This window comes from Lactuca serriola, chromosome 8 (assembly GCF_051521515.1).
Source record: "Lactuca serriola cultivar US96UC23 chromosome 8, Lser_US96UC23_V15, whole genome shotgun sequence".
In the NCBI taxonomy this organism is placed as follows: domain Eukaryota; kingdom Viridiplantae; phylum Streptophyta; class Magnoliopsida; order Asterales; family Asteraceae; genus Lactuca; species Lactuca serriola.
Genome location: NC_136415.1, coordinates 95,407,617 through 95,431,773, shown reverse-complemented (window position 1 = coordinate 95,431,773; position 24,157 = coordinate 95,407,617). Strand labels below are relative to the sequence as shown.

General features: G+C 32.4%; 2 protein-coding genes and 1 long non-coding RNA gene across 5 annotated transcripts; 1 reads left to right on the top strand and 2 right to left on the bottom strand.

Annotated features, from left to right (window-relative positions):
• Positions 1-2,191: 2,191 nt before the first annotated feature.
• LOC145071264 (uncharacterized) lies at positions 2,192-3,733 on the bottom strand. 3 transcript variants are annotated; one of them, XR_013690335.1, is made up of 5 exons: positions 3,597-3,733; positions 3,409-3,486; positions 3,163-3,273; positions 2,709-2,960; positions 2,192-2,453 (listed from the first exon to the last, which is right to left on the bottom strand). It is a non-coding gene; the product is annotated as an uncharacterized LOC145071264 (long non-coding RNA). The 3 variants fall into 3 exon arrangements; XR_013690336.1 differs by lacking the exon at positions 2,192-2,453 and having other exon boundaries at positions 2,469-2,960; positions 3,159-3,273; XR_013690334.1 differs by lacking the exon at positions 2,192-2,453 and having other exon boundaries at positions 2,469-2,960.
• A 1,801-nt stretch (positions 3,734-5,534) lies between these two features.
• LOC145067183 (formin-like protein 18) lies at positions 5,535-16,736 on the top strand. The gene is made up of 16 exons (XM_079014378.1): positions 5,535-5,674; positions 6,195-6,895; positions 6,970-7,215; positions 7,634-8,203; positions 8,286-8,357; positions 8,445-8,543; positions 8,619-8,660; positions 8,779-8,859; positions 13,912-13,962; positions 14,068-14,149; positions 14,813-14,907; positions 14,981-15,052; positions 15,140-15,256; positions 15,734-15,805; positions 15,879-15,945; positions 16,039-16,736. The coding sequence occupies exons 1-16, from the start codon at positions 5,611-5,613 to the stop codon at positions 16,416-16,418; spliced, it is 2,811 nt and encodes a 936-aa protein (XP_078870504.1). The 5' UTR covers positions 5,535-5,610; the 3' UTR covers positions 16,419-16,736.
• On the bottom strand, positions 9,519-11,116 carry LOC145071261 (uncharacterized). Its single transcript, XM_079018176.1, has 2 exons — positions 10,690-11,116; positions 9,519-9,847 (listed from the first exon to the last, which is right to left on the bottom strand). The coding sequence occupies exons 1-2, from the start codon at positions 10,993-10,995 to the stop codon at positions 9,767-9,769; spliced, it is 387 nt and encodes a 128-aa protein (XP_078874302.1). The 5' UTR covers positions 10,996-11,116; the 3' UTR covers positions 9,519-9,766.
• Positions 16,737-24,157: the final 7,421 nt, after the last annotated feature.

Here is a 24,157-nt window from a genome sequence, read left to right as displayed (position 1 = left end):
TATATATATATATACCTATATATATATATATATATATATATATATATATATATATATATATACACTAGCAGTGTACCCGCGCAAAGCGGCGGGGCGCGTAAGTTCTTTTGGTGATATGTTTGGTCATTGATTCATCCACCTCTACGCCCATTGATGCAAATGAAAAGTTGGTGTTGCACGCACGTATATTTTTCTAAACAATTTGCCTAATTTTCTTTTCGTGGTGAAAAGATTGTGTAATTCGTCAGGAATAGATGAGTTTGCGAATTTTGTCTTTCCACTCATGTAACAAAAGCCAGCAGATTCAAATTGTAGTCGTTTTGCCCCACAATATCCGCATATGTCATTGAACTTCACCACAAGATGTTTTTTACGGATACCGGCAAAAACAAAAGTATATGGATCCTCCAGGACGCTACCATATTGTGAAACCGATGGAGTGGCATTGCCATGGATACAACATTGTCGATCTATAGACATTTGATTCAAATAAAATATATAAATATAAGACTATTTGAATTACATAATTGAAGTATTAAGAAATAAATAAATACTAACTTGTTGATGTCAAAATTTGACTTATAAATTCATCTTGTACCGGTAGATTGACATTGCCTTCAACACCTCAAATTTTTTGATAAAATAATACATGTATTAATAGAAATTATTTACAAAATAATATTATTTATATTCTGTAGTTAAATGTAATATAAATAAATCTAAAATAATTAAACAAAATTATTAGCCAATATATATAATATTGTTCGGTAAAAATCAAATACTAACATATTGATTTTGAAATTTGAGTTATTAATTCATCACGTGGAGGTAGTATTACATCAGGCCGACTTTGAATACTTACGTATAACCAAAAATATCTCATTAAGAATGTAAATTATGGCATGTCTCAAATACTCCGTAAAAGATTATGGTTAAATGTAATGTTGTACAATTTAGATTTTCATTTGATAACTCCGGACATAGTTGGGTTGTTATTTCTATACCTGATTTGTTATGTTTCGTTTTGTCTTGCATTGATAAGGGTTTCTATTATAAATCAACTTTCTTTGACCAAAATCCAATAAGCATGTAGGAGATGCATCGGTAATATCCATAAGACTCCTATTTACTGTAGGCACATTTGACAAATATGTTGCGTTTTGACTATTTCCTTCACCATTAGCTATTCGTCTCATTTTGTTTTTCTTTTTTCGTCATTCGTAACATGCCTTGTTATATGCTTTTCTTTTTTCTGCAACATTTTTTTATATGAAAAATGTATAACAATGAAATACTAATCACGATTGCAAATATGAAACATACCTTTTGTATTTTCTGCATCAATTTGGATAACATTATTATGTTTATTTTCTTTACCATCAAACCTCATTGCAAACTATACAACCCACAATATATATATATATATATATATATATATATATATATATATATATATATATACACACACACACACTTTATTTTATCCATAACAAATTAAAAAATAACGATTATTCAAATATGAAATTTATTACAATATTAATTGTTCATTGATTGACTTGAAGTATTAATTGACCATTGATTGGGTTTACCTAACATATACAACATATGAAATTTATTGTTACATGAAATCTGTAAAATTGTTTATTTTAGTTTTTTTTGAAGTTAAATATTATGATAACGACGGTAGGTTTTAATTGATAACACGTGGTTGGTAAATTATATATGTGCATATGGGTTGATTTTTATTTGAATAATATATAGATAGTATTGCTTCGTAATTTGTTTATTTATCATAATTATGAGATGCACGTAATCAAATACATAAGTTGTATTATTCTTTTGTGTTAAAAATAAAAATATATTATTGGATAAAAAGTATGTACATACTTTCATGTTAAAAATGAAAATATGTCATATTTTCGAGTTAAAAAAAAGTTGTGTAAAATATGTCATATAGCCCACGGTCTGAAAAGATGAAGGGACTGTTATACCCTTTGGAAGCAAGCTAGTAAAATCTGTAATTTTTTGTATAAACATGATTCAGGACATTCCAAGATAAACTTTATTAATGGGTCACACTAAAAGCTAGTATATTCTAGAATAAGGTAATTGTAAATTTAGTTGGGAGTTTTAATGGTTAGAATGGATGTTGGATACCTTATTCATTTACCAATAACCGTAAAACAAAGCCAACTTCCATCTCACAAGTTCAAATGGTGATCTTGTTACAAGTTCAAATGGTGATCTTGTTAAGAATGTAAGCTAGAATGATAATACCATAATTGCATGTGCATTTCATTGACTTTGAATAACACTTCCTAATGCATTATTGCTTGTATAAAATGTTAAATTCCAGTTTATTCTAACCCCTCGGTAAATATTATCCTCTATGGATGCTTTCAAAATCACATATTTCAACCTCCTGCTGAATGTCCTTCCTCACCGTCACCACCCTTATGCCCAATCGGCATTATTAGTTTTCGACTTATAAACTGAGCAACTATATGGAAGTGTAAGCAATAAAGAATCCTCTTCGAGTTTCTCAAAGCTAAAGTTAACACAAACACATCATAAAAAGTGATAGTTACAGGAGATGGTTAAGATTTTAACAAAAATAGTCTTGGTAGAATTTAAACAAACGAAAATAAAATGCATTTTAAGATGGTTAGCTTAAAATTTTCATTGCCAAAATGATATCAAACTATTACCTTTCTGACTTTGAGAAGTAGCATACTCCTACCTCAAATTTAAACAACAATACACATAGATCTGCCGAAACATGCCATACCTCCAATTAAATGAAAAAAAAATACTCCAAAAAAAGACTTAAGAAAAGACTGTAACATACTTTCATCAATGGAGCCTGGTAAAGGTAACATCTTCTTTGACATTGTGCATCCAGCCTCAAGCAGTTTCCTCAACTCTCTTTCCCTCTGCAACTATTCCTTTAATATTTCCACCTTCAAAATATGATTTTTCCAGTCGATTTAAAGACAAAATTTAGAACGGCATGTAAAATGATAAAAATGTCACTTAGACTACACACAGGTTGTCTGCCCAAAAAAGAAGGTTCTATTCTTTAAGAAGAAAAACACTAACATGATGACATCAACATAACGTTAGCCCTATTTATATAGGAAATCTAAGATATAACTTACATACTTTCATCATTGTCTTATGTATTGCAGGCTTATCAAGATACTCTCTAGCTTTGAAAGCTGCATAAGGCGAATGATTAAAAAAGAAAATTACTAGTATGCATTGTTGCACCATCTATTTGATCAAAACAAAAGAAAATGATATCAAATTATTGAAAAAAACGATCGAGTTCCTGTAATTACTGAAATGGAAGATTGAGGTTTAGGGCTTAAAATATAGATAGGTTCGGGGCATGAAATCGTCGCTTACCTTGAATGGAGAGTGGTGGTTTATGTATATGATGTTTAGGTCTTGAAATCGTAACAACTTCAACCCAAAATCTATACCCTGCCAAACATAACCCAAAATCAACAAAAGCCGAACCAAAAATAAAGAGTGAGGTTTATAGCTTGAAATCAAGATCGAGAGGGAGGTTTAGGAGTGAAATCATTGCTTACCTTGAATATAGAGTTATGTTTTGAAATCGACTGAGGAGTGATGACTAAGATTCGATTCCTTTTTACCTAGGTATGGACTGATATGGGGAGAGGGTCTCATATATTATTCAATTATTGAAAGGCCAATTCAAAGTGCTAATTATGAGGGTTTCTGAGTCAAAGGAAGAAAAGGATAGACTGTGCATTCCAAGAGAAGAGAAGATGGGCGGGTCAAAAGCCCTACCATAGAAAATACATGCTTTGATTAATTGTACTTTATATTTTATGTTTTGTACGACTTCAAGAAACTATTATTTTATTAATCGTTACTTGTACAATTAGCTTAATGGTTTGAACGTCTTAAAAAAATAATATTATTATATTCAATCTATTTATAGAAATAGTGAGATTTCTTTTATAAGATAATAAAGATACTAGCTATAAATTGTTAACGTATCACATATGAATAATAAAATTTTAATATTATACTTAATTAATATGAATAATAAAATTTTAATTTAATACTTATAAATACCAATGGTAAACTCGGAGCTAACACATAGATCGACTAAAACGATGTTTGTGTTTGGTGTAGTTCGTCACGGAGACATATGCATTGCCATAAAGATGATGTCATACTTACAGAAATGGTCCTTATGGTTTTGTAGAATTTACAATTTCAGTGAAACTTTGCTTACTTCTGGTCCTCTCCAATCTCCATCTCACAGGTTTTATTTTTCCCAGAGAGTTCGGAATTTCAAACTGATTCCCAGTTTGCCAGTGGCGGACCGTAAGAGGGGCTGGGGGAGGCCATGGCCCCCGTGGTTTTGAACTTCCTAATACCCAGATATGTATCATATATTTATAAAGTTATCCAACAGTAAAAAAATTATTAATTTGGCCCCTGTTTTTCATTCAATGAAAAAACTTAATTATTATCAAAAAGTGTAAACAAAATAGTCATGATATACCCAAAAAGATCCGAAATTCACTGCTAAAACTAAAAGAGATCTTGTTTCATTAGGAAAAAGAAAATTAGGAAACTAAAACCCTATAAAAACTAATCAAAATTCTAACCATATTTATACAATTCTTGACTTGAACTTTGAGTTTAAGAAAATCCCCGCCGATTACAACTTTTCGCCTGATTTCCATTGATCAGTGCCCTCTGCCGGAGTTTAAAAAAACCTGAGGTTAAGAACATCTGATTTCAATTCTCCTTCTCTACTCTCCATTCGAGACTAAAAAAGGGTACTCTCTTTTTGCTTTCTCTTCTCCCACCAAAAGCAATATCTTTGAGTTAATAGATATGAAATATCTTTAGACCATACCTTGCAGACTCGTGAAGTGTGATGTAGGTAGTAGGCTAGACTTGTAGAAAGAGAAGTATTATCTATAATTTAAATTTTTTTATTGTTTACTTTTAAATTATATATTGTATCCATATTGTAAAAGTGAAATAAAAAGTTAGAATCATCATAATATCTATCTATGTATGGGTTATGTGTATCTTATTTAAAATCAGAATAGGTATATGTTATGGTATTTAGTTTTAGTGTGTGTCTTATAATTTCAAAAAGGTTAAAGAATAAAATATAAAAGCTAGTATTCGGATGATTTTTTGGTTTTTGTTACTTTGAAAGACAATTTGTCGAAAAAATTAGTTTAGAAAAGATTTTGTAAGACTTTAAATCGACGTGTTCCACATCTATAAGAAATACTACGCTATAGATATAAGTTTTATTTTTTAGAGTGCATAATTTTGAACAAAATTTTCTTGTCAATATTGTTATACATATTTTAAAATTTTGATTACGGCCCCCCTATTTATTGTGTTTGTGTTCCGCCCCTGCCAGTTTCCACAACTCTCACCTCCTAAGATATCGGCACCTAAATAAAAGTTTGTTAGTTGTTACGAGTTACAAGGTCGACTGTTATTTTTATGTCCTCTCTCTCTCTCTGAAGCAAACAATTCCTTCGTGCCTGGGGAATTTATCAATATTGTTTCTAGAGCTTCAGAAATCAGTGAATTCGAATGGCTTTGTTTCGAAATAAGATGATGCCCGATGGAATTGTCGATGTCTTTGAAAGAATATACGGTAATTATTTACCCTTCTATGGAGTAATTAGTTTGATATGCGTATCTAATTATGTATGTAGTACGATTACCTTTTATGTTAAAACTTTTCTCCTTTTTTTTAATCATCACTTCACTTCTATCTAGTTTAAAGATGCTACTTCTAATTTGGGAGTCTGATGCATTAGGTAGTTGAATTTCCCCGACAAAAAAATTCTATGAATATTGGTCTATCGTTCAGTTTTAATAGTGTCGGATTATGAAATTGTGGTATTATATTGAAGTGTGATTATTTGGACAAAATTAGTAACTGAAAGTGGTCTTGTATGGGGAAACCTTCTCAAGGTCATCATCTATCCTATTATAAGGTTTTTGTCTTAAACTTATGACATTTTCTAGTAGATATATTAGCGGCGAGCATCATGTGTGTATAACTCGGTGTTTGTAATGTGTGGTCAATTTCTTTGTAAGTTTGAATATATTCAAGATTAGAACTTGGTTTCTGTTTGATTTGATGACACGCGCGCCCATTTGGTGTATAGTCTTTGACTCCTGTTTCAGAACGGAAACCTGGGAACAAGAAGAATACAAACGCTACATGAGGAGAATCATAACTCAATTCAAAGAAATTAACCCTGAATTTTCACCTATGATTATGAATTTACGAGAAGGAAATACAATAAACAAGATCCACCAAGTTTTAGCAGACGACTATCTTACTATAATGGACTACCCTCGGGACTATGAAGGTTGCCCTGTGCTCACAATAGAAGTGATCCGCCATTTTCTAAAATCAAGTGAAAGCTGGCTCTCATTTGGACAACATAACATTGTGCTAATGCACAGTGAGCTTGGTGGTTGGCCTGTGTTGTCTTTCATGTTGGCTGCTCTTTTACTTGACAGAAAGCATTTCACTTCTGAAAGTAGGGCTCTTGAGATGGTTCTCAAACAGGCCCCATCTCAGAAGTTACCCCTGATGACGGGATTGGATCCTACTGCTTCTCAGTTGAGGTACTTACAGTATGTGTCAAAGAGGAATGCTGATGAACAATGGCCTCCACCAGATAAAGCACTTAAATTAGCTTGTGTGATAATCAGAATGATTCCTGATTTTGATGGAAAAGGAGGTTGTTGCCCTGCATTTAGAATTTATGGACGAGATCCGTTGTTACAAATTGATAAAACCTCTAAACTTTTATTCTCAACCCCAAGGAGGAGTAAGAATGTCCGGTCTTACAATCAGGTAGGATATATCACCATTATGTTTCTAGGTTTACGTTTCTTATTCTGATAGATTATAATTTCCATGCATTTCAGGCAGAAAATGAGCTGGTTAAAATTGATATTAATTGCAATATTCAAGGTGACATTGTGTTGGAGTGTATTAACTTAAATGATGATCTGCTGAAAGAGACGATTATTTATCGTGCCATGTTCAACACTGCATTCCTCAGATCGAATACATTGATGCTGAATCGTGATGAAGTCGATATATCTTGGGATAAAAAGGATCAATTTCCTAAGGACTTCAAAGCTGAGGTACTTTTCTTCATGTTACTCCTAGTCACAGGACATACTATTTTTTAGGATTAATGAGATAATTGGGTAAGAAACCATCTGAAATCTTTTCAATAAGTTACTTAAGTTGTGTTCAATAGATCACTAAACATCAAAAATAATTTCATTGATCCTTTTTTCTAGCTAATATCACAAAAGAAAACCTTTCATATTTCTTTTCATTCATACTACTTGTGAACTATATATATATATATATATATATATATATATATATATATATATATAGAGAGAGAGAGAGAGAGAGAGAGAGAGAGAGAGAGAGAGAGAGTTAGGTTCAAATGTTTCTATTATCTATTGTGTGTGCATATATGATTAACCTAACCATATATATATATATATATATATATATATATATATATATATATATATATATATATATAAAAGTAATTTTTATTGGATGAAGCTTCTTTTCTCCGAAATGGTCCCTGAAGCTTCTAAGATCCCAGTAGATTTGTCTTGTTTTGAAGAAGGGGGGGTCCCGGTAGAAGCATTTGGTAATGTTCACGAAATGTTTAGCAGTGTGGATTTGCATGTTCCTCCACCACCTCCTCCTCGTGGTGGTGGAGGAGGACCACAAACACCAAAACCACCAGCGCCGCCACCACCACTACATAAATCAGGTCCTTCACCACCACCAGCACCACCCCCACCCAAAGCAAACCCAGCACCGCCACCACCACTGCCTACTCCAGTTAATAGAATCAAACAAGCCGGTGCAGGTCCACAAACTCCACCACCACCTCCAGGTTCAAAAGGAGGCGGTGTAACTGCTCCATCTCCACCACCTCCTATAAATAAACCGTGTGTTTTATCAATGACATCTGCGGTAAAAACTCAACCAGCAAAAAAGCTGAAGCCACCAGAGATTGATATGTCAGAACTTGAAACACTCTTGTTAGCATCAAATCCGAATTCTGACAAGGCATCAAAAGCAAAATCCAAAGCATCTAATGAACCCAAAAAAGTACAACTGGTAATAATTTATTTTCCTTGTTTATTGCATGTGAAATCTTTGTATGGAAGGTTTGTTGATATTTCACACTTGTTGCGCTCAGATTGAGCATAGCCGGGCATATTACTGTGAAAGCATGCTTTCAAAGGTGAAGACACCATTGCCTGAATTGATGGTAAGCTGAAAACATTATGCAATTAATCACAAATTAGGTTTTCTGATAAATGTTTTTAATGGTTTAGTACGGTGTGAAACTTAACAGGAACATGTCCTTAATTTGGATGAATTAGCAATGGATGTTGATCAGGTGGATAAGCTTATAAAGTTCTGTCCTACAAAGGAGGAGATGGAACTACTTAAGGTGTATTTTTATTCTACATTACATTACATACCCATATCTTTTATTCATAGTATAACTTACATTTTATATGCTTAGGGCTATAAAGGAGAACCTGAGATGTTGGGCAAATGTGAACAGGTACATAGTACTTTTTTTTTTTTTTTTTTTTTTTTTTTTTTTTTTTTTAATATTGTTATTATGTCAATAAATTTGGGGACCAAAATATAAAATTTTAATATCTGATTTCTTGTAACAGTTCTTCTTAGAGCTAATGAAAGTTCCACGTTGGGGAGCGAAACTCGTAGTTTTTTCATATATGATAAAATTTAGAGAGGAGGTCAGGAGATATTATTCTTCGCCTTTCTTCACTACTAGAAAACTAAGTAATTAACTACAGCAAAATTGGTAGGAAATCTGTAGGAAAAAGGCGTTACCTACAGATGTCCTACAAAAAACGGGTTGTAGGGAAAACCCTCGTGGGTAATTTTTTCCTACAAATTAGCTACAAACCTTCCTACGCATTTCCTACGGAATATTCTGTTACAAATTTAACTACGGAATACCTACGGAACACGTTAACTACGGAGTACCTACAGATTACCTACGGGCTATTTACCTACGAAACACCTACAAAATACATACGAATTATTTTTCTACAGAATACCTATAAACTGGTTTTCCTACAAAATACCTACCAACTACTTTTCCTACAGATTACCTACCAACATCTTTTCATACGGAATACCTACCAACTGCTTTTGCTACAGATTACCTACAGTCTTTATTGGATTTTATTTCCTACAGAATACCTACAAAATATGTATTTCCCATAAATTTTCTATGATTTTTTTACCACTTTTTATTGTTATATTAAATTTATAATTTCTACATAATATTTATTTCCTACAATTTAGTCAAAAATCTATTGCTATATTAAATTTATAAGTTAAAAAATATCCAAATTTTATGCTAAAAAAACCAAATAAATAATTAAAATAATAGTCAAATACCATTACATTCATTACCATTAAAATAGTCATTAGCATACCATTTATACATTCAAATACTCAAAATACCATTACAATACAATGACAAAAGCTAAGAACCGGTCAATAACATAACATTCATTTAGTGTTCTATAACAAAAACTAAGAAATACTTTGTCGATAACCGGACGAATTGATTTGTTTCATAAAGGCCGCCAATTGTCGTTGCACTTGCAATCACATTTCATTTCACATTTGTTACATTTGCGAATCCATTTGACTTTGCTTTTCATCAATGGCTTGTTGCATGTTTGACACTTTTTGTCGCAACTCATTAACCTAAAAATAGCAAGACAAACACATAAAGTTAGCAAATGTAATTCAACTTTAAACCATGATAGCAATGTACTTTACTTTTAATATGCATAATAATAACATACTATATTTTTATCCATTATACCATTATACTTTACATCCTAGTGAATCTCTTTGCATACATTCATTCTCTAGTGAATCTCTTTGCATACATTCATTCTTTATTTGATGTCGTTTCGATCTATATGCAACATTTAACCTATCATTCTAATTAACTAAACCTTCACTACAAATAAAATTACCTTTAGTGGCATATTACTTATTGTGCCATTGTATTGTGCTTTTAGTGGCACTTATTTTTTTTTGTTTCTCTACATCTTGAAAATTTTGTTGCTGCTTCAAATTTTTCTGTGGCGCTCATCTTAAATCGTTTTAAGTTTTAACTTGTCGAAATTCAACATATTCTCCCATAAAACAGATTGTCATTTTGTGTAAATATGTTCTGTGTGGTTTATAATATTATCTAAAATTTCAAAACATGAAATCCAAATGGGAAAGCTATAGTGTAAATATGTCCTTTGGCTGTCTAAAATAACATCAAATGTAGAGGAAATAAAATCTAATACAATAAAAGAAAGAAAGCACATAAAGTTGCTCTGTTAGAAGAGCTACATAAAACCAAAGAATGAACAGTTTAGCATATACACAATATGCAACCAAAATTTAAGATATATACAACCACAAACAATTTATTTAACTTAGAATGTACCAAAAGCAAGATTTAGAGATAATGCCATACGTAAACTACAGTTCTGAAAAATTGGAGTCTTGTACAAGTGTGAGCAAACTGAAATCGAAATACATACCTGAAGGTGTCGACAATGAGGGTGTAGGACAGCGACGGTGGTGGTGGTGTGCGACAACGACGGTTGGAGGGCAAACTTGCAACTGATGGTAATGGGATATCGGAGACGGAGCTCGGTACAATATCTAACCGTGGTAGATGAGATATGAAGAACTCGGAGATGACGGCGGCCACAAGGCTTTCCAACAAGGCGGAGGTTTAATCGTTGGCGGTGGCGGATATCGGAGACGGTGACTGTGGTAGTGGGATATCGGAGACGGATATCAGAGATGGAGCTCAATCGTTGGCGGTAGCGGCAAAAAGGCATTCAAACAAAGCGGATGTTCAATCAATCGGTGGCTGCAAGTTGGACCGGTGGTAGATGTATATGTGATGGCGATGGCAGAGGAAGATGAAGGAGAAGGAGGGGCGACGTGGGAGAGATCAGGAAACTAAGATAAAGGGGGATTAACCTAAAAAATTTCATTGAAGCGGGATATTTAATTTTTTCGTTCGGTTGGTATTCCGTAGGAGATTTCCTACGGATTTCCTACTGAATTTAATAAAATACTTTTTATTTATTTGTGTCCTTAATGGTAAATTAAATAAGATTTAAAAAAAAAACAAACAATACAACTCTAATTAACTAAAGCATCGTCTTTTAACTTCTTTTCTTTTCATTTTATGTATTATTATTATTATTATTATTATTATTATTATTATTATTATTATTATTATCAGGTCAACTTGTAAACATTTTTTTATATATATCAAAATTTTAAACCAATGCATTATAATTAAATATGATTCGAAAATATCTATATCTTGTTTTTTTAAGATACTTAATACACTGTACAAATATTATAATTTTTTATTAAATTATATATTTCACCTTTTTTATTCATTAAAAAATATAATTTAAATCAATTAACTTTTTGAATAAATATGTGCACTCATATAAAAAAAGAATAATAAAGTTGTAAATCAGTGGATTCCAACGATGCATACCTTTGTATGTAAGTTTATCTTATGTATAAGTTGGTGAAAATAAATAAATCAAAGTATAATGATGTTGTGAAAAAAATAAAATTGAAAAAAAATTCCCTTAAAAGTAGAAAATAAAAAAAAACCCGTAGTTAATCCGTAGGCAAATACCTACAGATTAGCTACAGATAAAGGTAATCCGTAGGTATTTACCTACGGATTACCTACGGGTTTTTTTTATTTTCTATTTTTTAAAGGTATAATGTCGTTTTTTTGTAATTTCATTTTTTTCACAAATCATTATACTTTGATTGCTTTGTTTTCACAAAGTTATACATCATATAAACGTATGTAGAAGGATATGCATCATTACAACTCACTACTATATATGATACAAAAAGCTATTTATCTTTGTTATAGAGCAACAATTAACCTTATTAAACAAATACATAATATGCTAAACATAATACATACATATGGTTTGTATGTAAATATGTGTATTTATTTGTATTTGTGTATAAAAATAATTTTCATTTATACTATATAAAAAAAGAATAATAAAGTTGTGAATCAGTAATGGGTTCCAACGATGCATACTTTTGTATGTAAGTTTATGTTATGTATAAGTTGGTGAAAACAAATAAATCAAAGTATAATGATGTTGTGAAAAAAAATGAAATTAAAAAAACAATATTTTCCCGTAAAAACTAGAAAATAAAAAAAAAAAAACCCGTAGGTAATCCGTAGGCAAATACCTACGGATTAGCTACGGATAAAGGTAATCCGTAGGTATTTACCTACGGATTACCTACGGGTTTTTTTATTTTCTATTTTTTAAGGGTATGATGTCGTTTTTTTCATTTCATTTTTTTTTCACAAATCATTATATTTTGATTGCTTTGTTTTCACAAAGTTATACATCATATAAACGTATGTAGAAGAATGTGCATCATTACAACTCAGTACTATATATGATACAAAAAGCTATTTATCTTTGTTATAGAGCAACAATTAACCTTATTAAACAAATACGCAATATATTAAACATAATACATACATATGGTTTGTATGTAAATATGTGTATTTATTTGTATTTGTGTATAAAAATAATTTTCATTTATAATATATAAAAAAAGAATAATAAAGTTGTGAATCAGTAATGGGTTCCAACGATGCATACCTTTGTATGTAATTTACGTTATGTATAAGTTGGTGAAAACAAATAAATCAAAGTATAATTATGTTGTGAAAAAAAATGAAATTGAAAAAACAATATTTTCCCTTAAAAAAAATAGAAAATAAAAAAACCCGTAGGTAATCCGTAGGCAAATACCTACGGATTAGCTACGGATAAAGGTAATCCGTAGGTATTTACCTACATATTACCTACGAGTTTTTTTTATTTTCTATTTTTTATGGGTATAATGTCGTTTTTTTCATTTCATTTTTCTTCACAAATACGTGATATATTGAACATACATATCCATAAGCACGCATATACATACATACTCATACATAAATATACATACATATACTAACATACATACATAAATAAATATATACATACACTTACTTATACAAATATACATATTTCCCTTAATTATCATAATTTTTCATTATTCATACATTAAATGTATATTATTTTACCTTATTGATGTGTTAAACATTATTTTTTTTGTTTGTTCATTTGTTTGTGTGTTAAAAACATTCATTACAATTATGTTACGATTATTATATATCATCATTATGTTTATAATTATTATTATTATTAGTACTATTAGTATGGTTTTTAATTTTTTGTGTTTTAAATATTTAAAACAAAACGATCAAAAAAAATATACGACCTGAATATTAAAAAATAATAATGGGAATAATAATAATAATAATAAAGTTGTTGGTATTTTGTAGCTATTTTTTTTTTGTTGGTAGTATGTTGCTATGCTGTAGCTAATTATCTACGGAATACCTACAGCCTTACTTCCGTTGCTATTCCGTAGCTATTCTGTAGCTATTCTGTAGGTAATTACCAACGGAATACCTATGGATGCACTTCCGTTATTATTCTGTAGCTATTCTGTAGTTATTTCGTTACTAACTTAGGGCATCCCATTCCGTAGGAATTCCGTTGGTATTATGTAAGTAATTACCTACGGAAATTTTCAGTAGTTATTTTTCTGTGGCAAAACCCTTTGTTTTCTAGTAGTGCTTGCTTTCATATGTTTACCTTATTCTAACTTTACTGTTCTTTTTACAAATTTAGGTTTCAGAACTTAGGGAAAGCATAAACATTGTATATTTATCAGTAGAACAGGCAAGTTATTAGTTATCTGTCACTTTAATTATGCAGTTATTTAGTGACAATAAGATCAGATTAAATTTTACTATTTTTTATACATGTTGATGGTGATTATATCAGCTTATTAGTTCTGTAAAGTTGAGGAGAGTCATGCAGACAATTCTTTCTCTTGGGAATGCTTTGAACCAGGGAACTAAAAGAGGTGAGTTACTACTATTAGTTTTATTTTATTTATTTTTGAGTAAATTACACGAATCGTCCCTGGTCCAAATGCTCAATTGTACGTTTAGTCTCTGTTTTCAAAAATTAACTCAGACTGTCCCTTATATCGTCCCTGCTGGGGATGATATGACTATAATACCCTTTCTATTTCTTTTTCTTTTATTGTTCATATGTTTATAATCTAACTATTATATTTTATTAATTATGATTTTTCTAGAAAATGAAAAAGTCCCTAATACCACCCCCACTAGCTCACCTTTCAGATACACTCTCTCACTCTCAACTTTTTCTTCTTCATCTCCGGCAAGATCGCCGGCGCCGCATCAGCCGGCTGCCACCCCTTCTCCCGCCGGAAACCACCATCACAAAACCAATATTCTTTTTTTTTTGTTTCCCTACATCTTTCATTCTACCTAAACAGGCTGCCACAACTTCTTCTATCAGTGCTCCACCACCCGTACACCATTTGTGCTGTGCAAACCACTCAAGACACCGTCCTCTGCCACCGTCTCCCTCTTTCTCACCATTCCCAAACAACCACCAAAAACCCTATCAGATCCAACACCAAACGCAATATCCTAGATTTTTTTTTTTTTTTTTTTTTTTTTTGAAATGGCAAACTAACTAATTATTTTGGTTTTAGGTGCTGCGGTTGGGTTCAGATTGGACAGCCTATTAAAACTTAATGAAACACGTGCCAAGAGCAATAAAATGACTCTCATGCATTATCTTTGTAAGGTAAGGCTTTTTATTTATTTAGTTGTGTTTCTTTCACTTTGTTTATGGTACATATCTTTGCTGTATATGTTAGGTGCTTGCAGACAAACTACCTGAACTCCTAGACTTTTCCAAGGAACTTGGCAGCTTGGAGCCTGCATCAAAGGTTTTGTGAAATTCATGTATATTTATTTATTTTAATTAAAGTTGCTTTAGTTTTTTTTTATTTATTAAAATGATATGTTTATTTCAGATACGGATAAAAACCATGGCAGAAGAGATGCAAACGATTTCAAAAGGATTAGAGAAAGTAGTCCAAGAAAAGAAATTGTGTAAAAAAGATGGACATGTGTCTAAAAAATTTCGGAAGGTATGCACATAAAGTTGATAAGAGCCATAATGGAACCAATCAAAGGAATTATAATTTGAGGGAATTGGAATAGCAAGGAATTGCAGTCTATCTATCATGAGTTGGTAGGAAATGGAATGGAATTCAATGATAAAAAATTAAAAATTGATCATATTTTGCATTTTTACTTAAAATATAGTTTTTTTTTTTATATAAATATATGGAATTGGATCCTCGGAACTGTATTCCATCTATTTGGCAACCAAACATGTCATGCAATTTTCTTATTTTTCCTTTTAATTTATTTTTTTATAAATTTTTTCTTAATTAATAGTTAGATGTTATATTTATAAAATAAATAAATAAAATATGCTCAGATATTTATATGTATATTTCTTATTTTATTTTTTTATAAAAAAGTTGGGTTGGATTTAGCTGTGAATGAGAGTCTTACTTTAACTTTAACGTAAATGTTTTATTTTGGTTTTCCGTGTTCAGTCTCTGAAAAAGTTTCTTGCTTCTGCGGAACCTGAAGTGAAGTCCCTGGAGACCCCACTTTTCTCAAAGTTGGTAGGTATAAAAAATCCTGTAAATATAAACATTGCTACAAGTATCCCAGTTTTTAACATTGCACTTTACACAGGGTAAAAGTGTGGATGCGTTAATTATTTACTTTGGAGAAGACCCTAAAGAATGCCGGTATGAAAAAGGTAAATCAATTATCAGAACAAATTACGTTCATGATCAAATATTCATTTGTTACAAATTGATTTCCAGTTTTTAAGTTGTGATATTGTTTTCAGTTGTTGACACTTTGCTTAAGTTTGTGAGAATGTTTAATCAAGCCCATGCTGAAAACTGCAAGCAAATAGAGGCGGAGAATGTTGCAGAAAAGAAGGCGGCACAGAAAGCAGCCGAACAAGAAATATTAAAGGCAGATGAAAAAAAAAAGTCAAAAGTACAAAATCATTCGAAAATGGAGTCAGAATCAATAAGAAATAAAACGGCTATAGAAAGTGCTGAATACTTTTTTTGCTTTTTCCCTTTCTATATAATCAAAAATTGGTGGAAAAATAGAAGCCGCTTCCTGGTTGCAGCTGCTGGTGTGTGTGTTCCAGCCTTCTTTGATGAAAAAAATGGTAATGATCTGTTGGTTGATGAAGAAGAAGAGTTCGCATGGTGAATTTCTGCAGTGTGAAGTTTTTAGTTGCAACTAATTGTGCTGGAGGATCACCAGAGTGAAGGTTAGTCATGATCATCAAACTTCTATCAAGAATTTGAGAAGATTTTATTTCGATGTTTTTCCATTTAATTTTATGATGAATTTGACATATTAGTGCTGCAACTGACAGCAAAACGTAAATTTTTTTGTAATAATTTAGTGTGATGGCATCCTAGCTAGGTCTCACTGATTTTGCGGAAAACTGCAGTTAAATCTCTTAGATTTTGTAGTTCTTTTATGGAACATGAGATTTCAGATTAATAATTGACCACCACTGACATTTTTAGAAATTTGAGTTATTTCATTTTGCACGCATTGGGTTAATCTTTGAATCAGAGGCACATGTGTACCTTTTTTTTGGGGAACTAGTTTATACACGTTATGTTAGTTTATACAAATGATGATTGATGTAACATCTGCCGCACATACGCATCAAGATATTTCTGCTTTAGGCTACCAGGCGCAGAAGGACTTCCACCCTCGGCCATGGGATTATTTACATCTAACACGCTTAATTATAAAGTTTTTTTTTTATGTGATCGATTGTCTCTTGCTTTTAAAATGTGTCTTTGTAGGAGACGTATCCACAACATTATAAGGAATGCTTGTCTCCCCACTTTAGCCAATGTGGAAATGGTTTTACACTCTCATCCACCCCTATTCAGAATCCAACATTCTCTCTAACACACTTAATGATACCGATTTTGTAACATTCTATTCTTTTGCTTTAAAGTAGCAACGTTTAAAAAGTTTTTAGTATCATCAATATACATGTTAACCACATACATTGTCGAATAGTTGCAATTGTGAAAAAGAGTGATTGTTGGAAAACTAATAAAAGTATAAACTCTCATGCTAGTATCAGACAACTTAAATATGATATAAGTTTTAATGTCTTAGATGCATGTATTAAGATATTGTCCGTTTTAGGCTACTCGCCATGAGGACTTCCTAGGGTTCAATACATCTAGCACTACTCTCAAGTCTCACCTCATGGGCATGATTAATTGTTGGATTCTTATGGGTTGGATTCTTATGGGATCTGTTGTCAACATTATGTTAGCTAAATTGTGGCAAAGCTTTGACTAAGGGTGTCTTTTTTCTTTTCTTTTTTGCCATGTTGTGGATGCCAATACATTTGTATTCGATGACTGCATCCCCTTACGAGACATCAAAGATCTTGAGGGCTTGATGATTGAATATTATTAGCAATTGCACACATATTTATTAGTCGTATTTGTATGTATGTAAGTATGTTGAAGTACATAATGAATTATCCATAGTTATAACTAGTATTCTAAAAAAATTTGAAATCTTGGGTATTTTGGTTTTGAATGTGCAAAGGTTTCTTATCCTCTTATTGTTAAACTTCTAATATTATAAATTTCCTAACTTGGGTGAGTTTAGCATATAGTCTAAGTTGAGGTATCATTTGGGTACAAGTAGGATAATTATGAGTGTCTTAAGCCTATAGGGTTTAGTCTCTCATTTCGGAGAAGAAAAGAAGGAAGTCCCTATTTATAAATCCAATCTTGAATTTGAGGTGCTATTTTATGGTTGATATCGTACACCAATTCCATTCAAGCTGCCATCTCAACCATCTAATTAAGGTATCTGTCTATGATTTGAAGGTTTGAGCTCCATCAATAGAGGATCACCCTGATTTATCTTCCTAATTCGAAATTGATGGACTATTTGATAACCGTTGGTGTTTAGATATGGATTCTACTGTTTCGTATCCATTCTATCGAAGAAATCCTTGGCAAAATGGTTATTTATATGATTTAAGAGCTTAGATTAATGAATATGATGCTTATCAATTACTCTATTAATTAATCTTAAAAGGCATGTTAACGAGAATGAATTTATATGTTTGAACAATGATTTGAACTCAATGAATCCGCTCTAGGTCATTAATAATCATTATACAAGTTTTAGAATAAAGTTGGTAGAAACCAATAGGAAACTTTTTAGTTTTTACAAGATTTTGTTGCCCATGACCCATTAAACGGTCATGTAAACCGATGAGCTAGCTTTACTAGTAGAAAACTAGCGATTTACTTTAGTGTATTATAAGAACATAATACTAATGTATTTTCGTTTATTATAGAAATATACTTTACTTTATAATTTTAGCAATATACTTAACTCGCTAGTACAAAAAAGGATTTTGTCCATGCAAAAACCCCATGAATATTTCATTCAATATGTAAGGAAAGGTCGCTTCATTAATGAAAAGTTATGGGGGTATGGTCATAATAGGTCCCTTGTATGACATGTGTCGTTTAATTGTGAGTATAAAATTATAACTCATGAAAACCCGTTGTTATAAGTCAAACCTGTCATTGTATGGTAACGAGTTTTTGGACATGTATTTATCTTATTTTGATAACCGTCATTGATAATACATTTATAGTCACTTTTAATTTATTTTATATGACTGTTGTGCACATTTACTCACTCACAAGCAATTAAACGGTAACCATAAAATAGTTATAGTCATGTTCTATTTCTTTTATTATGACTATTGTACTCACATTTTTAGTATTATATCGTGATTATTGTGTACATTTATTCACTCACAAGTTATTAAACTGTAACGTCCTAAATTTTTTTACTTTTTAAAACAACATAGGTTTAACTAAAAATCATAACTTTTATTAAATAAAGTTTTAAAACCACCCCCAAGATAAAAGTATTACAAAAAGACCGATTGTAAATTTATAAGTTTTAAAATCAAAAGAAAACATAATCCAATGTATTATCAAAATCTTTATCCCTCCGACTCGAGCCATTGTGTACCATCACGTTCTTCCATGTTGATCCTAAAAAAGTAATTTTAAGCACAAAGCTTAATGAATTTCACACATACATAATATAATCTCATACAAGCTTTACCCGTAACATACATGCATTAATCACAATAACTACACAACCACACATGTAACTTAAAGAACAAATAAAAAACAACAATAAACCCATTGGGGCATATCGGCTAAGCCCGACCCCTTTGCTCAGTGTGTCAATACCTTGGGACACATCGGTTAAGCCAATCCCCTGAACCTAATCCCATTGGGACACATCAGCTACGTTCGATCCCCCTTGCTTAGTGCGTCGAGCCCTTAGGACACAATGGCTACGCCCGATCCCCCACTCAGTATGTCGATCCCTTCTATACTATTCATCGATACTTTAAGTGAATACCACACACCTACTACACACTAACGCGACCTAGTGCGACTCGCATATGCATACTTTGAAGGATGCACAACATCACACAATGTAGTGAGAAACTCACATTGACTTGCAGAGTAGAATTGAAATACTATCCTGTGAATCCAATCACACAGAGTCACTTTGAAACACTCCTATAATAGCAATCAAGATTAAAAAAATGGCAATTCTTAACCCTAAACATATCGAAATACCACTAGACTTATTTTATTTTGATCTGAAATAACATTTGGTTTCAAGATAACTTTAACACCACCAACGCCTGCCAAAGTCACCGATTCTTGTAGACCTAGGCATAACCAATTTCCTCGGAAATGGAGCCAAAACTTGGTGGGTTGTCAAGTCCACCAAGAAAATTAAACCCTTTTGCTTATAATATAATAGTAAAAAGGCGATTGATCCACGCGGAAAATGGTAGTATTCAATCACCAGTGCAATCCAATTGAGCATGTGAAATTAAACTAACTAATCACAATTAAACTAAATGGGAAGTTTTGTGAAGTGTTTGAAAACTACAATACTTGAATAACTAAAAATCTTGCAATTAAGCAAGATGGTGATATGCTCAAATATTAGAGAAAATTAGTCAACCAAGGCAATTGAACACCATGAATATTTGTTTGTCTATGCTTAGGATTCAATATGTAAGTTTATCATTTATCCCAAATTGGTTAAAGTAATCATGAAGCATGATATGCTAAAATTCCTCAAAGGTAGTATGGAGATTGGGGAAGCTCACAACACACCCTCTTAATCATAATCAAGAACCCAATTGAAGCAATTAAACTCAAAAGAATTGATTAGCCTTAAGAATGAAGGAATTCATAATTCCTGGAGGATGTTAATGCTTACACATCCATAAAGGTATCATGATCCATAAGCTAGAGATGATTTCTACCATCATAAAGCCCTTGTTTTAAGCAAATTCATTGATTCAATGCTAAACCAAAGAAAAAAACTAACAATTGCTCATCAAGTACCAAGCTCATGATCAAAGTATTAAATAATCATAAGAATCATGAACTAGAATCATAAACATGAGATAAATGATAACCATAACATGAATCCTTCAAAACTCACAAATATCCATGGGTTTTAACCTAAGTTAGCCAAAATAAAGAGATTAGCCACTCATGGTAACAAGATAAAAATCACAAAAGTATTCTAGAATCAAGAGATTAGCAATTACTAGAAGAATGAGAAGAATGTAGATGCATCTCTCAAAAATCGTATCCAATGTGCTCTAATGGTGGAAAAATCGAAGTATAGCTGCTAAACCGAACCCCATGCTAAATGATGAAACAAATGACAAAAATGCCCCTAATTATGAAGTTGTGTGGGTACCCTCGCAAACTTGTGCAGGTGAAACCCCACCCATGCAAATGGTGTTGAAACACTATTGGCTCTTTTTATCCACTACTCCACCCAACTACTCAAGACTCCCTTGGTCTCATCAACACCTCACATGATTCAAATTTAACCAATCATCTTTAAGCTTTGAATGAATAGTCCAAGCCCAATAATAAGAGTCCATGACCCACCTTCATAATCCCACTTCATCCAATTCTTCAATGCATTAATCCCAATTCTTCCAATATGGATCCATGAAGCCCCAAAACTGCTCTCAAGCCTACCAAGCCCAACAACATGTTAATCTGCAACCGCAACGAGACTCAAAAAGCTTGCAAAACATCTCATGCAAAATAAAAAGTACCTGATACGATCCAAGATCAATAATGAGATAGAGTATGCAATGTAATAATAATAAAAAAGGCTAAAAATGCTAAAATAAACTATAAAAAGAAGGAAATCAAATAAACTATCACAAAGCTGTAATATTTTTCCATATTCCAAAAGTTTAGTCCTTTATCTTTCCAGGGACTACTTCTACAGGTCCTTACGATTTACGTACAACTTATTATGGATTTTATAAAATGCGATATCAATGCAACTAATTTATGACCTGTCAGTGAAAATGACGATTTTCACCCTAGTTAGAGCCAACATCAATTCTGTCACTGGGGATTGTCCAAACACTACTTTATGGTCTTCAAAAACAGGAATTTCGAAAATTTTCTCTTTGGCCTCAACTCCTAAAGGATTACAATTTTAGGATTCGGGATGACCTAAAACAAAAATAATGGTTAAATAGAGTTCATTCTCATTTTAAACCCTAATAGGGTTTACTTTTGAAATTTTGACACAAATGGTCCTTAATTTCCAAGAAGTCTAACATTTTAATTTTTAAACATGCCTCTTTCAGCCCATCCTCTCCATTTCTATTTCATTTTAGGTTATTTAATAATCCTTTTCATTATTAAAATAAATTAATGAAACTAAATAAGTAAAATATGAAAATATTAACATACCAAAAAACGGGATGTTACTCATTCACAAGTAATTAAACAGTTATTATCGTTCGTTAAAGATAGTGAATTGCGATTGAGTAACCGATTTTGGTTTAAGGACCCAATTTGGTGTTGCTCGTATAATTAGCCATGCTTTAATTTTGATGGCCAAAGGATTTACCACAATGAGGGGTCTTGTGTTGTTGAAGAGCGGTAGTTAAAATGTTGAATTCGTTGAACCCACTTTTTATGCATGCCCGTGATGTTGTTTAAGATGTCATTAAAATTAGTACAACAAGCTCTAAGATCGTGCCATTTGATTTGCAATGCTATAGGTCTGGTATTCACCCATTTCCATTTGCATGTGAAGTGTGCTAGAATGTAGTTCCAACATGCTGTTGTGAATTGGGTGTTGCCCCTCTTCTCATCTATAAATGCATATATCCAAGCACGCGTTAACATCATTTCCCTATCTCCGATCAAACTTTTACCATCCTTTTCTTGGATTTAGTTTTTTTCTTCTAGTGGCCACAGTTGAGTTTTCAGTTTTATATCGTAGTCATCGTCCCTTGGGGAGATCGGGGTTGGAAGGTTGAAAATTGTGAGGATTGAAATCATTTGAATTGGTTTGGTGTCTGGAAAGAGTATAGTTGGTGGAAATAATTTTGTTGGAAAACGATGGTTGTTGAATATGTGAGGATTGTAGCATGTCCATGAACACTTAGTTGATGATTTGAGGTGTGAATATTGGTGAGGTGTTATGTGAAGGATGTATATGTCACTTATTGAATCAAAAGTGAGTGTGTTTGAGTTGTGTGGTGTTGATCCATTATTTGAGGTCAGGCGAATGAGAATTATTTGGTAGTTTATAAAGAATGAATTGGTGGTTATTGGTTAAAAATTGTTAGTGGATTACACGTATATTTGTATCTGCATTTTGTATCTAGCCCACTTCTAGTTATTCTTGTATGTATTGTCCCTCTTTGTATCTGGTCCATTGCAATCTTGTACATATATGTTTAAGTAATGCATTACTCATTTATGGGTGATAGATGTCTCAACATGGTATCAGTCTAATCTACCCTTACCCTAGCCGATCCTCCAATGTCATCCCTATCACAAGCTTCCTCCTTCTTTCTTTCTCATTTTCTTCTCTTCTTCACCCTTTTGTTTTCACGATAACAGGAGAAAGCGAAAATTATTCCAAACCCCCACACAAAGCTTATGACATTACCAACATAAAAACTTATGTTCCCCTAATTCTCGATCTCATAACCCATAACTATGAACCTTGGAGTGATCTATTCAAGGCTCATTTCATCGCATCCAATGTCTTAGATCATATTGATGAAACCTACAACCCACCAAACAAGGCTCCTATGTATCCCGGATGGGAAAACTTGATTCCATGGTTAAATTGTCGCTTTTCAGATTGATGTCTCAAAGCCTTATCACGTCAACCTACTCTACTCAAGCAATCGCTAGCAAAGTCTGGCTCAACCGTCACTCTTTCTTTTATGACAACAAAGAGTCAACGACGATGTAACTAGAGACTGAACTTCATACAATATCTATGGGTGATCTTTGTGTTCATGCCTACTATGACAAAATCAAGAAAATAGCAGACTTACTTCAAGGCCTTAGAGAACCCATCAAGGAACACAATCTGATAATATATGCTCTCAGCGGTCTTACCACAAAATCTAATAACGTTACTGTTATTATTCGCTATTCTAAACCCTTCCCAACCTTCTATGATATGTGATCTACCTTGGATGTAGAAGAGACTCATCTCAGCAATCCTTGTATCCCTAATCCTGCTCACGAGAATGAGTCCTCGTCTCCATCCCTTATCCACGTCAAAACCACTAATTCCTCCCGATAAGGTGGCAGAGGATTGTTCTGAGGCAGCTACAACAATCGATGAGGGTATGGTGGTGGCCAACTCAACGATGATGCCTACAACTCTTCATTTCCTGTCACCCATAATAATTTGGGTGGGTTTTCATACCACCGCCAAGATCGACACAACAACAATGGGTTGCGCTTGTTCAAACCCAACATCAATAGTCTGCCACTTCTTACTAGAAAACAGCCTTTTACGACGCTCATTGCGCG

Coding starts and splice junctions, on each gene's coding strand:
- LOC145071261 (XM_079018176.1), bottom strand. CDS start 10,995: ATGCCTTTTTGCCGCTACCGCCAACGATTGAGCTCCATCTCTGATATC. Junction 9,848..10,689: donor CTCATTGTCGACACCTTCAG/GTATGTATTTCG, acceptor TGCTATTTTTAG/GTTAATGAGTTGCGACAAAA.
- LOC145067183 (XM_079014378.1), top strand. CDS start 5,611: ATGGCTTTGTTTCGAAATAAGATGATGCCCGATGGAATTGTCGATGTC. Junction 5,675..6,194: donor TGTCTTTGAAAGAATATACG/GTAATTATTTAC, acceptor TTTGGTGTATAG/TCTTTGACTCCTGTTTCAGA. Junction 7,216..7,633: donor TTTTCTTCATGTTACTCCTA/GTCACAGGACAT, acceptor TATTGGATGAAG/CTTCTTTTCTCCGAAATGGT.